Source organism: Stegostoma tigrinum, chromosome 18 (assembly GCF_030684315.1).
Source record: "Stegostoma tigrinum isolate sSteTig4 chromosome 18, sSteTig4.hap1, whole genome shotgun sequence".
NCBI lineage: Eukaryota > Metazoa > Chordata > Chondrichthyes > Orectolobiformes > Stegostomatidae > Stegostoma > Stegostoma tigrinum.
This window is the reverse complement of record NC_081371.1, coordinates 23,320,701-23,339,179: the sequence shown is the minus strand read 5'-3', so window position 1 is coordinate 23,339,179 and position 18,479 is coordinate 23,320,701. Positions and strand designations below refer to the sequence as shown.

General features: G+C 40.3%; 1 protein-coding gene across 2 annotated transcripts in view; it reads left to right on the top strand.

The window, feature by feature from the left end:
• The first annotated feature begins 8,373 nt into the window (after window positions 1-8,373).
• Window positions 8,374-18,479, top strand: part of mkrn1 (makorin, ring finger protein, 1) — a 57,850-nt gene continuing 47,744 nt past the window's right edge. Inside the window, exon 1 of one of the 2 annotated variants that reach the window (XM_048548702.2) lies at window positions 8,374-8,780. In XM_048548702.2, the coding sequence (XP_048404659.2) occupies window positions 8,665-8,780 (116 nt within the window). In that variant the 5' untranslated portion in view covers window positions 8,374-8,664. The remainder of the gene's footprint in view (window positions 8,781-18,479) is intronic. The other variant, XM_048548703.2, reaches the window with a different exon arrangement.

Here is an 18,479-nt window from a genome sequence, read left to right as displayed (position 1 = left end):
TTGATAGAGGGGTAGATGGTCCTGACAAGATGGATGTGAAAAGGATGTTTCGTCTTGTGGGTCAATCCAGAGTTAGGGGCACTGTTTTAAAATTAGGTGTTGTCCTTTCAGGATAATGAGGTTTTTATTCTTCTCGAAGGGTTTGCGACTCCGTAACTCTGCCTTAGAAAATAGTCAGAACTCACATGGTACCAAGTTATAGTCCAACAGGTTTATTTGAAATCACAAGCTTTAGGAGTGCTGCTCTTTCATTAGGTGATTCACCTGGACTTATAACCTGGTGTTGTGAGACTTCTGACCTTGTCCACTCCAGTCCAACACCAGCACCTCTACAGCTTAGAAAATGGTGGTAATTAAAAATATTTTTCTGCTAGAGGTAGACAAATTCTTATTACGCAAGGGAATTAAAGATTATTGGGGGCCTGATAGAAATGAAGAATTTGAAACACAAGAAGATCAACCATGATGTAATTGAATGGCAGACCATGCCTGAAGGGCTGAATGAAGGGTTTTACTTCAGTTCTGATTACATATGTTCAGGCATAGAATGCAAGAATTCATTTTACTATGGCTTATATTAGTAACTACATTAAAAGCTCGAAGGAGATTGAAAAAGAATCACTGAACTTACACAAATAGTCTTTCGTACACATAAATAGTTGTGTTTACCTGATAATAAAATGCTTTGTTTGCATACCTGACAATATAATGCCCATCTATCTACCTGACAATACAATGCCCTTATTAGCCTTTCTGACAACACAATACCTTTTGAGTATGCTACTTAGCCAGGGATCACAATGCGACCTGTGACCGACAGTCATGAACAGTATTAGTGTAGTGATATGCAGCTATGCTTCCATGTAGCTACACGTACAGCAGCTCTGTAATCACTCCACGCATGAGCAAACCTACCTAAGTTTACCAACTATCTTTTGAACAGATTTAAGAACAGCTTGTCCCTGTTGTTATCAGACTAATGAACAGACCTCTTATATATTAGAGTTGATCTTTCTCTGTACCTCCTCTGTAGCCGTAACACTATATTCTGCATTATTATCACCCTGATGTACTTCTGTAAGGTATGATTTGTCCGGTTAGGATGTAATTGAAGACTTTTCACTCTATCTCGGTATATCTGACAATAACAAATCAAATCAAAGCTTTTCAAGTAAACTGAACATAGTTCCCTTACCACATCTGTGTGAGATGGTAACTTTGAGTTAGGAAAGAATAAGCATTCACCATCCTTGTCCTTCCCCTGTGCAGCATTTGTCAGAATAAAACAACTTGGAACAACTTGGCCTGCTGTGTTCATCCAGCCTCACATTTTATTATCTTGGAACTCCACTCGTTTCTTTCTTGAGCAAATTCATACATTGCCATCTGAACAGCTAATTTTGATATTCATCCTGTACAAGAGATTCCTATTTTATCCCTTACAAATGGTTTGTGGGCTTTATGATTTTACAAAGGACCAAAGTGCACAGACACAGGAAGCAGCAAGGACTGCAGATGCTGGAAGCTAGAGTCAATAAAAGTGGAGCTGGAAAAGCACAACAGGTCATACAGCATTAAAGGAGCAGGAAAGTCTTTGTGTGACCTGCTGTGCTTTTATAGCTCCACATATATTACACAGACACAGGGTTTGGTCCAAGGACATCCTTGTGAATAAAAACCACCTAAAGTGTGGTACAAAATCCACTAAGTTATTCTAAAATACACTAGACAGCACTTTGATTTTCCTGTTTAGCCTCGGCTCCCTCCTAAATACAAAGTCACCTCGACTTACTAGGAAAAACTTTAACAAAATGCCACAGGCAAACCCCAAATTCCTGTTCTAAAATTTACAAAATTCAGACCTGAATACTTTGGATTTGTTCATTATACTCAAATTAGTTTTATGTTTCAAGTCAAAAACCCATCGAGTTGGCAGGTTCATCCACAGTTAGTCCTTGTCCCCGCCCCCTCCAGAGCAGTATGAAACAATGCAGGCCTTTCCCACAAAAAAAAGGTCCAGAGCAGTATGATAATTTTACAATGTTCTTAAACATCTCTCCTGCCTATGGAGATGCATGGCAAAAGCACTTGGTCCCTAAAATGGACAAGTTTGAAGTAACCATTTCTCTCCTCAATGGAAACGCATCATAGCAACAATGGCTAGATTCCAAAATGACTGTAAGGTAAATTATTTCTTGATTACATCAAAGAGGTAGCCAATGGCATTTCTATTTACCTATAACAGCTGTCAGACAAAATTGTTTTCCTCTTGCTAAGCCATTGTGTTTTACTTAATGTTTGGTTTTACCCATTTATTGCATAGTTTGCATCTGTATGTTTGTGCTAAGGGCTGTCTTTTATTTCAAAGTTCTTAGGTCCATGTTTTTGAAGTTTTTCACATTCCATAAAGTCCAACTGATCCCACATTCCCCTCACCCTCACTTAAATATAGCGAATGCTACATAATTATTTACGAGGAAGTTTACTATATTGAGGGAATTGCAAGTCTGAGACAATCACAATCTAAACATTTGAATCTGTTATCTCAGACCTTATTAACTATTGTCTTATATTTTGCCTTGTTTTATTTCAGTGTATATGACAATTTTGACACATGCAATGTCATTATCATTTGCACAATCACTAGCTCATGTGAAGCAACTCATATTGAGGAGGGGAATTCAATATTGAAACCAATATCACAGCAAGGTGCAAAGGCAATTTCCCTGAGCTCCTTTTCCGATATTTCAGTTTCTTTTTCAAAAGCATAATAGTGCTTTTGACACAGCTCTACCTCCTTAATCAATTTCATGAGATGTTTGGAAGGGCATGGAGTGTTACTTCCAAAATGCTATGTATTCTTGGAGCTTCAGAAGGGCACTGCATGACCTACTGAGCTTGGAAATTACCAGGGCAACCATGCCTTTGTTTAGTTAAGACGATGTCCCCTAATGCATATGGTGATACAACACCACTTGGGCATTTACCCTCACTATTCTCTGTTTTTGAGACAGTTGCTAGGTGTCTCCTTCCATGTTACTGGATCAGCAGCAATTATAGTGTTTGAAAATTGGCATAGTCTTCGAGGACCACAGGCTACTCTCTCATTAGAGAGCGAAGACTGATAGCAAGTTGAATGAATGAATGAATGATTTTATTGTCGTGTGTATTTTACAGTGAAAAGCTTTTCTACTGTCACTACTCTGAATAGTTTAAGAATAAGAAAAAAGATAGATATAATTTAGAGAGTTTATCAGTCTGGGCCAGGTCATCATCAATCCCTCCATACCCCCTCACCGCCATCTACACTGGACCCGACCAACATTGAAGTTGCCACTCTTCAGGAGCCATCTTTCAGCGTTGGACCGATTCTCCTCTGTCATCACCTCAATTGCATCTATGCCAGATCCACCAACATCAGAATTGCATCTCTCACTGCTCGGCCCACCTGAGTAATGTTACCATGACGCCCCTCTACCACTGCCAGACCCAACCAAAGACAGAGTTACCAATCCTCCTGCCATTTTTCACCACTGGACGTACCTCACCAATGTCGCCTCTGCCAATTCCAATGCCAGGTGCCATGCTCGCTCCTGAACATTGAGTCAGGGTTGACTTACCGCCCTGAGGGTCACTATGATTTGGACCCTCTTTAAGTGATAAAAGACAAGGCCGAAAAGGCAAGGTCTTCATAGTGACCTCAGCTGGTATGGTAATTGGACTTGCACTGTTGCCATCACTCTGCATCGCAAACCAGCTGTTCAGCCAACACAGCTAGCTGTCCAGCTATTTACAGTGTTTGGAGGATCTGGGAATATGAAAGAGTCTAAACTTTGAGTCGAGTCTGTTTTGGATGCAAAGTGTCGGCATTTACATTTAAAGGGAATACTTGCTCTCCTTTGAATTTACGCTGTGACCCTTGCATAAGCCCTCATCTTATAAATAATTCATACTCATCCCTCACTGTTACCCTCCAAAGGTATTGTCTTTCCAATCCCTCATCACAGAACAGGTCACATTGAATAATCATTAGTTATAGAATACCTGTTTATTGGAAATGGGAAGACGTGAGTGTCCTAGATAACAGAATTAGATGCCCTCAGATGTTTGCATGGCATCTTATTGAAGGTTTTCTGAAAATCCAAATATAGACTTCTTAGTCCACAAATAGGGTCAAGGAGAATCCAAAGGGTTTCTACAAATACATTAAGGTCAAAAGGGTAACTGGGGGTGAATAGGGCCTCTTACAGGTCAGCAAGGTTGCCTATGTGTGAAAACGCAGGAGATGGGGGAGATACTAAACGAGCATTTGCATCAGTGCTTACTGTGAAGAAGAATATGGGCAAATAAATAGCGACATCTTGAATAATGTCCACATTACAGAGGAGGTGCTGGATGTCTTAAAACATATGGAGGTGGATAAATCCCCAGCACCTGATCAGGTGTAACCTAGAACTCTGTAGGAAACAAGAGAAGTGATTGCTGGGCCCCTTGCTGAGATATTTGCATCATCAATAGCCACAAGTGACTGGAGGCTGGCTAATATGGTGTGACTATTTCGGAAAGGTGGTAAGGAGAAGCCAGGGAGCTATAAAGAGGTGAGCCTGACGTCAGTGTTGGGGAAGTTGTTGGAAAGGATCCTGAGGGACAGGATTTACATGTATTTGAAAAGGCAAGGACTGATTAGGGTTAGTCAACATGGCTTTGTGCATGGGAAGTAGTGTTTCACAATCTTGATTTAAGTTTTCTGAAGAAGTAACAAAAGAGGTTTGATGAAGGCAGAGTGGCGGACATGATCTATAAGGACTTCATTGAGGTGTTTGACAAGGTTTCACATGGTTACTGTTTAGCAAGGTTGAATCACATGAAATACAGGGAAAACTAGCCATTTGGATGCAGAACTACCTCAAAGATAGAAGACAAAGGCTGATGGTGGAGGGTTGCTTTTCAGACTGGAGGCCCGTGACTAGCAGTGTGCCACAAGGATCAGTGCTGGGTCCACTGCTTTTGTCATTTGTTGAAATGATTTGGATGTGAACTCGGGAGGTATATTTAGTATATTTGCAGATGGCACCAAAATTGATGGTACAGGAGACAGCCAAGAAGGTTACCTCAGAGTCCAACAGGACCTTGATCAAATGGGCCAGTGAGTTGAGAAATAGCAGATGGAGTTTAATTTAGATGAAAGTGAGGTGCTGCACTTTGGAAAGGCATATCAGGGCAGGACTTACAGACTTCATAGTAAGGTCCTGGGGAGTGTTGCTGAACAAAGAGATCTTGGAGTGCAGGTTCATAGTTCCATGAAAGTAGAGGCACAGGTAGACAGGATAGAGAAGAAGGCACTAGGTATGCTTACCCTTATTGGTCAGAGCATTGAGTATAGGTGATAGCAAGTCATGTTGTGGCCGTACAGGACATTGGTTAGGCTACTACTGGAATACTGTGTTCAGTTCTGGTCTCCATGATATAGGAAGGATGTTCAGAAACTTGAAACAGTTCAGAAAAGATTTATAAGGGCTGTGACAGGGTTGGAGGGTTTGAGTTTTAGGGAGATGGTAAATAGGCTGTGGCTATTTTCCCTGCAGCGTCAGAGGCTGAGGGATGACCTTAAAGAAGCTTATAAAATCTTGAGGGGCGTGGATAGGGTGAATAGACAAGGTCTTTTTCCTGGGTTAACGGAGCCCAAAACTAGAGTGCACAGATTTAAGATGAGGGGAAAGATTTAAAAGGGATCTATGGGGGCAACTTTTTCACACAGAGGATGGTGCGTGTATGGAATGAACTGCCAGATGAAGTGGTGGAGGCCAGTACAATTACAACATTTAAAAGGCATCTGGATGGGCATATGAATAGGAAGGGTTTAGCGGGAAATGGGCCAAATGCTGGCAAATGGGACTAGATTAATTTAGGATATCTGGTCAGCATGGACAAGTTGGCCCGAGAGGTTTGCTGTACGCTGTTCAGCTCTATGACAATACGGCCTCATCTAGCCTGCTAGTTATACAATGTAGATATATTAGTTAGTGCTGTGTGTATTATTTTTATCCCATGAGATTAGTAGCCATGTACTGATAATCCTCAAATGGTGTGAGTTATGACAGGGATGATAATCCACAGTGTGACTGCATTTGGTGAAGAGACAATGGTGTTACAAGAAGGAGTTTTACATGCAGCAATAGATTAAAATCCAGGAAGTATTGTGTGAGAGTAGCGTGAGGGCTTAATCAGTTCAAGCATTCAAGACAAAATTGGATTATCATCTGAAAAGGAAGAATGTGCTGATTTTTGGGGAAAGACAGGGGAATGGCACAAAGTACATTGAGACTGGCAAAGAAACAGCAAGCTGAAAGGCCTTCATTTCCTCTGTAACAACACTATGATTTTGGGTTAGTCAGGATCCAGCTATAGATGAAGCAGCTTGAAGTGGAAAGATAAATTCAGTAATTTAAATTAAGAAAAAGTGAAATTTTGAAATACTCAAACTGCAAGAGGAAAACAGAAAAGAACATAGTTTAAAATGAATTCCATGGTTTAATGCTTATGTGGATTGTGTGTTCTTTTTACTTTTTCAACTGAGGCAGTATTTCTATTGACCAGACAGCGTTATTCTAGCACGTACGGAAATTGCTTGGGGACTACAAGGAAACCCACTGTCGCACTCTCCTAAGTAAATGCCTGGGAAATTCAATTTTCTGCTGGCAATTCTATTATGCCACAAAAATCTAAGAAATTGGATAGTTGCAATGAAATTAAGTAAAATAGTTACTCAGGACATCTTGAATAAGAGTGAAGTACTCAGGAAAAGCTAGACCATTAAATACATTGCATAACTCTTGACCATACATTAAACTTACACTCAAACCCTGGCTAGATGCTGTTTGGGAACCTGACACCCCAGACCTCGTGACATACAAAACCCACTACTTTCTGGTCCAGATACCCCTTCCCCAAACCCACCAAACGCCCTGTCTCCAGATCCAACAGGCCCCTCCGTCAGGACCCATCAGACCCAACAAATCTGCCTTCCCAAATCAGCCCACAGACCACTGCCACCTGATTCAACCACCCCACACTGCCAGACGTGATTATCCATTTCCCCCCGAACTGCTGGACTGGACAAGAACTGAACCCTTCTGCTGTCTAGATATCCGCCCACTCTCCTGCTGCCAGGCCTGAAGCTCCCAGGATCTCTAACCTGTGCTAGACCTACCCATGCTGACTTATCTTAGACACTTGCCTTTCCCCTATCCACTTGGCACCCTAGTCTACCTCAATTGACACCCTACCCATTAGGTACTTTACTTAGCTGGCACCCTATTGTGTGCAGGCACCCATCTGGCATCGAACCACCTGCTACCATACCCACAGTCCAGCTGGCACCCTAACGTGGCACCATACTCCCCTGGTACCCTATAACCTCTACCTATCCTGCACCCAGTCATAGCCCCCTGACTTCACTCTTCCCCTATAACATTTGACGTTTGACAGCAACTAGGAGGATCATTGAGTTTCAGAACAGCGTCGCTAACTGCGAGAACTGTCAGAATGGAAGCATGGTTCCGCATTTCTAAGCGGCCCTGAGCGGAATCTCCTTCAGAAATGCGGACTTCTCCCTTCTTCCGTTAGGGAAGGACCAAGCTCCTCGGAAAATCTGGCCCCCGCGAAGTGGAAATGGGAACTGCAGATGCTGTAGAATCCACGGTAACAAAGTGTGGAGCTGGATGAACACAGCAGGCCAAGCAGCCTCTCAGGAGCACAAAAGCTGACGTTTCGGTCCTCTCTGATGAAGGGTCTAGGCCCAAAACGTCAGCTTTTGTGCTCCTGAGATGCTGCTTGGCCTGCTGTGTTCATCCAGCTCCACACTTTGCTACCTCGCGAAGTGGAGCTTATTTATTGCAAATTTCATCGTGATTTGTCACTTACATTTATTGCATAATAATATTCGCATCTACCCATAGTGTAAGGCTGCATTACATCTTAAAATTCAACACAAGGTGATCACTTCTTCCCTGGTACACGGGGGGAGGGTATTTTAAGCGGTCAGCAAATATATCAGCAACCAGAAAACATGTATGGTGCCTTATGTACAATATTTGGCGTACGTTGTGATGGTAAATGACATCGTGTTTACGTTACAACTTGCCATCTCCTGTTTTGAAATTATGGATGCAACAACCTCACTCTGCCACCCTCCGACCAAACTCCATTCGCTTTCAATACCCGCGCATGCGCTGTCTCCGGAAAATACCGAGGGAGACAAACCCTTTTCTCCGGAAATTATCGATCACATTTTCCGGGCTGTTCAGGGAGTCACAGTTACCATAGAAACCTGGATCTGCATGATTATTCTCCATCTTTATCCTCTTTACTTTATTCACGGGGACGGCTCTGACGCGAGTTTTGTTTTATTAAATTTTTTTTATTTTTTCCACTCTTGACCCCACCACCACCTGCATGTAGGCGGGCGCCGATCGGAACGAGTGATCCGTATCGTGGACGGGACGTGGCGCTTGTGCGGTTTTGTTCTCTCCGGAAGTATCAGTTAGCGTCTTCTGGAGACGGCGTGCGCGACCCCGAGCCCCAGACCGAGCCTTTTCCCCGGAAGTGGTGGCGCAGGGGCCGGTGGGAGGCCCCGCTGTAGCCGCGCGGTGACTGTGGTGGATAATGGCGGAGGCAGCGGCATCCATGGGGACGGCGGCGGCGGCAGCAGCTGGAGGAGCAGGAGGCAGCAGTAGTGGCGGCGCTGGTGGAGTTGGCTGGACTAAACAGGTCACGTGCAGGTAATCGAAAATGATGGTTCGTTTTTATGCCACATAGCTTTTGTACGCCCGAATGTAATCAGCCACACAACCATAAAAGGCCTTTCACAGGCGATCTGTTTAAACGTCAGTTGATGCTGCGAGTGGCAACGAAAACAGAAAACGATTGGTACTGTTCCTAGTTAGACCAGTTCCCGAGATGGGGCTTTTAGGTATGGCATGCATCAGGGTTTTATAGGAGTAAAAGAAATGGGTTTTGTTCAACTCCCTCTTGATTTCGGATTTTTAAAGTGTTCTGAATCTTTCCGGGCTCCTTTTCATGTTGTCTTTAAAAGGGATGTGTTTATTGGTTCTGAGGTGCCTTTGAAAGTTGCTAAGAAACTTTGAGGTCATGTCAACCAAAAACTGCCGAGAGTTAGTTTTCTCAATATTCGTAAGAGCCTAAAATATATTGTACGTTTACGTTTTAAATCGAATGTAAATAATTGAATATTTTGTACAGTTTTAGGAGCAATTGAGTAAAACCTTATTGTTTCTATTTTACTGTAGATTCGAGGGAGCGAATTGGTTTATAGCTGAACTTTTCTTTGCATCTCTACTCAAAATTTGCGAATTTGTATAATTTCGTATGGTCTTCTGGGTTGATCAGTCGAATGCTGTAACTTTGGATACTTGAAACAACAGTGTAGTATAGCACACAAATATTTTAGTCTTGGAGATAGTGTTGGGTAAAATCGCAAAGGGACTATGCTAGTTAGAGTGGGCAAAACTTTTTGCAGATGTAATTCAGTGTAAGAACTGAGATTTGCCCAATTGGAATCTAAAAGTAATTACAGTATTTAAATGGAAATAATCTAAAAACTATGACTGAGCAGAGAGATTTGTGGGTCCAGCCACAGAGTCAGTGGGGTTGATGCACGTATAACACTTCTGTTATTTGTCTCAGGTGGCTGGAATATAAAAGGTTGGAAGTTGTATTCTCATGATATAGGACTCTGGTTTAGACATTAACTGGGCTGCCGCATCCTGTTTTGAGGTCTGTATCTCAGAAAGCTATATTGAGTTTGTAAAACGCAAAGTACAGATTGGAGTTTCATCAGGGCTAGAAGAGTTAAATTATGAAAAACAATTGAGTAGGGTGTATTCCTTTAAATATAGAAGGTTAAGCACTTCTCTTGAGGTTTTTAAGATGATCACAGAAGCTAGTGGCTCCTCTCTTTTGCTGGTCTATTTCTTTTGGAGGGTATCTCCAGAACAACATAAACTTTGAGTTCATCCCTTGGTGAAATCAGAAGACACTTCCTCAAGTAAAATGCAATAGAAATCTTAAACAACTGTTGAAGAATGCCCAATTGAATGTTTAAAAGCCGGAAATGTTAGATTTTTGTTTTACAAAGAACTGTGGGTGTTAGATTTCTGTACAGCACTTTCTTTAAAAATCTTGTGTTCGTAACATGTACATCACTGGCATGGCCAACATTGTTGCCTATTTCTTGGTGGTGAAGTGCCTTCTTGAATGACTGGAATCCTTGTGCTGGAGATGCTCCCACATGGTATTAAGCAGTGTTCCAGGAATTTCACCTAAAGAAGATGAAGAATACTTCTTCAACTTGCAGGTGGTGGAAATCCCATACGTCTACTGTTTTTGTTTTTCTAGGTGGTAGAGGTCACAGGTTTGGAAGGTGTTGTTGAAGAAACTTTTTGGCAAGTTGCAGTCAAAGTTGTAGATAGTATGTATTGCAAACAGTGTCCTGCTGTTACCGGCAGCAAATGTTTCATGGGGTGGTTCATGTGTTGATTAAGAGGATGTCTGATGTCCACCTGGAGTGATATGCCTGAAAAATACCATGAAATCAGACAGTATCCTGTCTCACACAAGACTTACCACATCTCGCTTGATTGGCACCACCATTGCACAATGGCAGCAGTTTGTACAGTTACGTATATGCACTGCAGCAGCTCAACAAGATTTATGAAATTGCATCTTCCAAACCTATAACTTCAATCATCAAGAAATATGGGGGCAGCGGATGTATAGCAATAATGGCAATTGCAAGTTCCCCTTCAGGCAGCACAGAATACTAACTTGGAATCATTTTGAATTTATTTCACAGTTATTCAGTCACAGCCCTGGAAGTCCCTTCCTAAGAGCACTGTAGGTGTACCTCATGGTCAAAAAAGTGGCTCACTGCTAATTTGCAAGGAACATTAAGGATGGCTAATAAATGCTGGCATTGCCAGTGATGACCATGTCCGACAAAATTATATGTTAAATACAATAGGTGCAGGAGTAGATCATGAGACTCATTGATTCTGCTCTACCTTCAGTCTGATCAGGGTTGATTTTTAGCCTGAACTCTACTTTTCCCATTTGCACATCCCTTGATTCCTTGAGAAATCAAGGTTAGGAAATTAATTGTGTCACAGGCTACCCAGTCTGTGCCTTGCTCTTGTCACCACAGTATTTCAGCAGCTTGTCTGGTTGAGATTCTTAACAATGCTAACATGACATGAATGTTGATGTTGTGAGATTTAGCAATGAGAGTTCTCTTGAATGTTGTAGATAGGCTGTCATTTGCTGAAATTAGCTATTGACTGGCACTGTAGCTCTTGTCCCTAAGCAGCTCAAACTTGAATGTTGTTCAGGTTTTGCCGCATGTGGGCTTGGACTGTCTCATTATGAGCTTAGAATGAAGCAGAACATGGCATCAATCAAAAAATATCTCCACTGCTGAACTTATAATGGAGTGAAGGTCATTAAGAAACAGTAGAAAATTTCTGGGCCAAAAACAGTGTGCTCACTAACTCCCTACAGTGATGTCCTGTTGCTGATGTGATCTTGCTTTCTAAGAATGGCTCAACCTGTGGAGAATTTAATATCAATTTACTGCAGCTGCTTGAAGGCAAACTTGGTCAAGCGCTGTTATATTTTAATGTCAGTCACTCTGTCTTGACTGCTGGAATTAAACTGTTTTATGTATGTTTGGGTCAAGGTTGTAATGAGCTCTTGGGTTGGGTGGCACTGACAAAACCCAAAGTGAGCAGGTAATGCTACATATGTGCCACTGTTGATGACAATCAGATCAGTGATTGGCCTGATTTCCATTGTCCATTTTTGAGGAGAGAGCTTTTTCTGACATTGCCAGGTAGATGCCAGTTTTGAAACCTGTTCAGGGAGATGGCTAATTCTTGCTCTTTTACTGTGGTTTATGGAACCAGAATGGATAGATAGAGTTTATATGCAATAACTGATATAAGCAGTGCAGCAGGTTTTGGCTTTATGGTCTATTCCTGTGATAATGTTCACAGCCATAGAAATGGCAAGTATTGGACGGAGAATTTACAAATTTACAAGTGGTTTTGTATTTATTGAAGTTGCTTCGTAATGTAGCATATATTTTCACAGAAAAGTTATTGTGAATGTTAAAATAGATTTCTCCTCAGAACCGAATTGTGATGCCTTATCGCTTTGCTTTCAACTCCAGCCAAAAGTGAACTTTTAAAGCATAAAAATATTTCAAGCAAAAATAACAACACTAAATTTAAAGCTTAGGCATATATTGTTCCAGTTAAGTGGATGCTTTTAAAATTTAATTTAAATTTAATATGTCCCTGCAAGATTTTTTAAGGGTAACTTCTAAAATAACTAATGTTATTATGTAAGGCATTAAGTAGACCAAAACCAAGTTAACATTATTTGTATTTAAGCTTAGTATTCGCAGTAATATTCAATATTCTTAAGAGCTGTGGAATGCAGTTCATATGGATGGATCCTGATTGCATACTTGCCACTCCTTCATACCTTTATCATTTGAGAGTTGCCAGGTCGGCTACATAAAGTTTTTCATTATATTTCAATTGTGTTAATTTTGTCATCATGGTGACTTGACATTTTATTGCAGATGCAGATTACCTTAGACTCGGTCTACACATCTACAATTTGAAATTAATTGGCAATATTGTTTGGCCAAGGGACTGAGTAATATGGAGCTCTGTTTACTTAATGATTCCATTTTGTGTCTTTAAAAATCATCTATGAGCGCAGTAATTCTTTGTATGTTACATTCTTTCTCATGGAATATCGAATTATACGTGGATGATAAAAGGTACACTTATTCTTGCAAGAGGATTCAGAGTCCTCCCATCACAGCATCTAATTGTCAGATAAAGTCAGTGTTTTCGTTCCTGTATCCTGCCTGAAACTTCTTTCTGTGCTTATCTATCTTTGTGTACGAAAGACGTGCTCACTTCAGTCCAAACTTTGTCTTTTTATTAGTTATAGTCAGTGTCACCTTGCCCTCCTCACAGTTTAGTTGGAAGAAATGTTCAATTTGTGTGTCTCTGTAAAGTAACCATTTCATTTGTTCCATTTTTATGAAGCTGAAAAACCCATTTCTGTAGTCATTCAATTTAGTTTTACAGCTCTTGGCTAAAACTGCTTTTAAGGCCTAAACATCTGTCTTGTGTGTCAGTAACTAGAACTGGGCATCGTGTTTAACTAAATTGCTAATCTGATTATATGTTCACGGTTGTTGGATTGTGACTGACTGTGTTCAGGAGCATTTTCTATAGCAGTATGTGCCCAGTCCTACAAGAAAGTAAGGGAGGCTTTCCTTATCCTAGGACTTGGAAATCAGGTGGGCAAGTTACATCCCTTTAATTGATGAATATTTAGGGGACATTGATCATTGTATCATAAAGGTTAGGGTGAATGTCGAAATAAAATAATGAACAGCCTAGAATAAGAACAGTTAGCGAGGGAAGACTTTCATGGGCCAGATAGACAGATGCCAAAAGTTGGTGGGATAAATTGTTACTGAAGACTTTCAAAGAAGTCATAGCTTGGATATTTTCTAGAAAAATTCCCTCAAAAGGGAAAAGTAAAACAAATAAATCCGGAGATCCCAGGATATAAAGTTGATAGAACTTAAGATGAAAAAATGTGTTTACATCAGATGTCAGGAAGAAAATACAATTGAAAATCCAGCTACATGTATGATATTGATAGATGAGGCACAAAATCATATGAGAAGCAAAAATGAAGGGTTAGAATAAAAACCGAGGCAGTTAATCGAAAGGGGAATCCCAGAGTCTTCTCAAAGTGCATACATAGTAAAATGGTGGTAAAAGGAGGAGGAAAAAGGTAGGATTGGTCCTCTCGGACTACGGCATAGGGCTGTTCTATCATTAGAGAGAGACAGCTAGTTCTGGTTTAACCCAAAGGTTGCCGCACCTCAGGTGAAGTTGAGAAGGTGGGCCTTCATAGTAATCTCAACCAGTACTGAAATTGAATGCTGTTACCTCACTCTGCACCACAAACCAACTCCGCCAACTGAGTTACTAACCCCATGCAATGTGAGAAAAAGCTTTTTTACACAGAGTGGAATGCACTGCCAGGTAGTGTGTTGGAGACTGGTTCAATTGAGGCATTCCATAGATGATAATTTAAATATAAGTAATGTACCATGTTACAGAGAAAGAAGAGGAGAACCACAATAAGTCATATGCTCACTCAGAAGCCTGGTGTCAACAGATGGGCTGAGTGACACCATCTGCAATGTGACAATTCTGTGGAATGTAGGATCAAATCTGTTAAAACCATTTAAGCTTTGTTTATTTGTAACCCTTGTTATTTTGTTACCATTTATGAAGTAAATTGTCATTTAGCATCGTTATTCTTCCTACATACAGAATTTCTATCTTTAAAACATTTTATTTATCGAGCATCTCAAACATTATCATGATACGGAACACTTTAAGCATCATATGCTGGAGATAACATTGAGCCATAGAATCATACAGCATGGAAACAGACCCTTCAGTCCAATTAATGCATGTTCCCGAACTAAACTAGTTCCGCCTGCCTGCATTTGGCTCACTTTAGGGAAACAACCTTTGCAATTTACCTTATCTGTGCCCAGTTTCCAATCTGCAAAGTTTTTCAAACCATGCGAAGCATGGGAGCAGAAGTAGGCCATTCAGTCCATCAGATCTGTTCCACCATTCAGTAAGATCATGGCTGATCTGATAATCCTCAACTCCACTTTACAACTTTACCTCACAACACTTGATTCTTCTACTGATTTAAAATCTATCACAGCCTTGAATATACTTAATGACCCAGCTTCAACAGTTCTGTGATGAAGAATTCCCCAAATTCGTGACTCTCTGAAAATAGAAATTCCTCCTCATCCTAGTCTTATGCCCTCTGGCCTGAGACTGTTCCACAAGGGAAGCAGCCTTTCTGCACTACCTTGTTAAGTCCTGTAAGAATTGTATATATTTCAACAAAGTACAAGCCTAATCTACTCAATTGCTCCTCATGGGGCGGTGCGGTAACTCAGTGGTTGGCATTGCTGCTTCACAGCGCCAAGGACCTGGATTCGATTCCAGCCTCACGCAACTGTCTGTTTAGAGCTTCTGCATTCTAATGGATTGGCCATGCAAAACTTGCCTGTAGTGCTCAGGGATGTGTGGATTAGGTGGGTTATATTGGGGTGGGTCTGGGTGGGATGCTTTGAGATTCAGTGTGGACTTTTTGGGCCAAAGGGCCTGTTTCCACACTGTAGGGATTCTATTCTGTTAGACAGTCCGTCCATGTCTGGCATCAATGTAGTGAACCTTCCATGGATTTCTCTAATGTCACTGTCCCTTTCCTTAGATAAGGGAGCCAAAACTATTCACAGTATTCCAACTGCGATCTGACTACTGCCCTGTATAATTCTAGTAAAATCTCACTACTATTATTCTCCATTCCCTTTGAAATAATAAAACTTAAGTTGTACTTGGTTTGAGTTCCATTATAGATGAGGAATAACATGGTGTATTTTATAGTAATTAACCATGTTCCTACTTGACAACATGATTTTGGTTTAGTGTGAGCTATTATTTCCACGTCAGTTTAGCCCTGTTGTTTGAAATCTTAACATTGGATAAGAGAAATGTCAAATTAAGCCCTACTCAGAAATTGCATACATAACTTGGCTGATGTTTTCAATGGAATAACTAATGTGGACATATTGTATTGACACATGAAGCTGAAAGAATTATTTTCCTGTTTTGTCAATAAAGATTCCATTGCACTATTTACAGGAGATTATGTAGTTACCTCCATGCTTTGGTCAGCATTACTATTACAACCAATACAAACATGAGTAGATTAATTGGTCATATGTTTACTCTGAGGCCTTGTGAAAAATAGCATTTTTGATTACCCACAGCTCATTGCATGTATTGTTTATTCTGGTTGAACTGATTTGGGAGTTTGAGAGATGAAATATGACTTGCATTTTTTTTCCCTTTTCTTGCGTTTAGTGGATTTGTTGCATTCCAAACGTTCTACTTTGCTTGAAATGCAAAACCATTTTTTGACCTGGAAACTTGCTGATCTATAATTAATCTGAAAAATGTACTTTGTGTGCAGCGACTATTATCTGGACTCCCACAGGGTGTGCTTGAGCAGTGAAGCATCAGGCAGGTTAACTGCTAATCATAATAATTGTTCTTTAAGTTCATGTGACTGAGAACTGCACTACAGCCGATTTACTGTAGATTATAAATGTAGAAAGCATTCTTTCGTGGTAAATTAGTCAGTCTTTTCTAGCTGGAATGTTTCTACATATGACTACAGTCTGCTTCTTAATCTTCAACTACGCACAGTTACTAAAGAATGGATACAAAGGAATTTATATTTTTAAAACTATTTGGCAGCCATGGCATTGCATATGCTGAAGTCAAACTATATTTTAAAAGATCAGGTATGTATTATTCTTAAGGTAGGATTGTGTGGTTTCCTTTCAAGGATGCGAGGTTATCAGAGCAGTCAGAATTTAATTGTTTGAAGCAAATATGCATATTTGCTATGTTGGCAACATTCTACTTCCAATTAGAATAATCAAACTCTTGTTTCTTTTAAGTTGTCTTTGTATCTGCAATCTTGTTCAAATTTGAATCAAATTTGCTATTAACCTTCATATACGATGTGTAAGAAATGCATTGGATGAATCTATATATTTTCCTTGAGGTATGAATGATCAAAATGTGGTAGATGTGCTGGAAATACTCAGCATGCCATATAGCATATATTGTAGTCCCAGAACAATAAAACTTCATTTCAGAAAAAGATAGATGTAACCAGTTAAGTCTGTACAGTGATGAGAAAGTGTGAATTACAAAGAAACATGGAGGTCTCTGATGTAGTGGAAGGCAGCAGAGATCTCCTGCATATGCATAGTCATAGAGATATACAGCTTGGAAGGCAGACCCTTTGGTGCAACTCCTCGATGCTGACCAGATATCCTAAATTATTCTAGTCCTATTTGCCAGCATTTGGCCGAAATTCCTCTTAAACCTTTCCTATTCACATACAACATTTAAAAGGCATCTGGATGGGTAATTGTACTAGCCTCCATCACTTCCTGTGGCAGCTCATTCCATATGTGCGTCACTGTCTGTGTGACAGAGTTGCCTGTTGGGTCCTTTTTAAATAATTTCCCTCTTAAACCTATGCTGTCTAGTTTTGGACTCCCCCACCCTGGGGAAAAGACCTTGGCTATTCAGCCAATCCATGCCCCTCATGACTTTATAAACTTCTATGAAGTCACTCCTCAGCCTCTCCTGTTCCAGGGAATATAGCCCCAGTCTATCCAACCTGTCCCTATACTTCAAATCCTCCAACCCTGGCAACATACTTATCAACCCTCTCAAGTTTTACAATATTCTTTCTACAGCAGCGAGACCAGAATTGAATGCAGTATTTCAAAAGTGGCCTAAGCAATGTTAGTACTTCAGTTTTATACCTGATCTGAATCCTTTCATGTTCACTAGCTGTCCGGTGTAGCATTTGATTGTATTTTACATTATGAATTTCTATATTGTATGTTTGAATAATTCATACTTGTATTTTTAGAATACATCCAAGATTAGAACAAATTAGATTATGTTCTTCTTTGTGGTTTTTTTAGTGCTAAGCTTTACCCTTGAGCAAGTTTGGTCAGATTGTAAATCACCAACAATCAATGTGAATAGTTGCTGGTGTAAGTATATGCATTTTAGAAGTTCTGTTGGGCTGGTTTGAGTTTCTTCAGCTAACATTAATTTGATCTGTTTGTATCTGTAATGTGGGCTGTACTTCCAAATAATTTTTTTGTGAATTATAAGACAAATTTCAGTCTTTGAAAACTTTTTTATAGCAAGACCTAAAGGAAAAGTAAATAATCTTTTATTATTGCAATGATATGGTTGGTTTTCACTTGATGTGTGTTTCAGAGTTACCATTACTTTGTGCTGTGAAGCATCCCTTAAAACTTTTCATCATCAACATATTGCTGTAGTTTGTGAGAAAAGTTGAAATATTTGAAGATAATAAAGTGTGAAGCTGGATGAACACAGCAGGCCAAGCAGCATCTCAGGAGCACAAAAGCTGACGTTTCGGGCCTAGACCCTTCATCAGCTCTCTGATGAAGGGTCTAGGCCCGAAACGTCAGCTTTTGTGCTCCTGAGATGCTGCTTGGCCTGCTGTGTTCATCCAGCTTCACACTTTATTATCTTGGATTCTCCAGCATCTGCAGTTCCCATTATCTTTGAAATATTTGAAACCTTGTTTGCTGTTTTAGATGTTATTAGGAACGATGAAAGTTGTATCTTAGCGTCTGTTTTAAGGTAAGAACAGGAAGTTGACTGCTCTTTTGGAAGAACATTGTATCTTGCTTCTGGATTTTT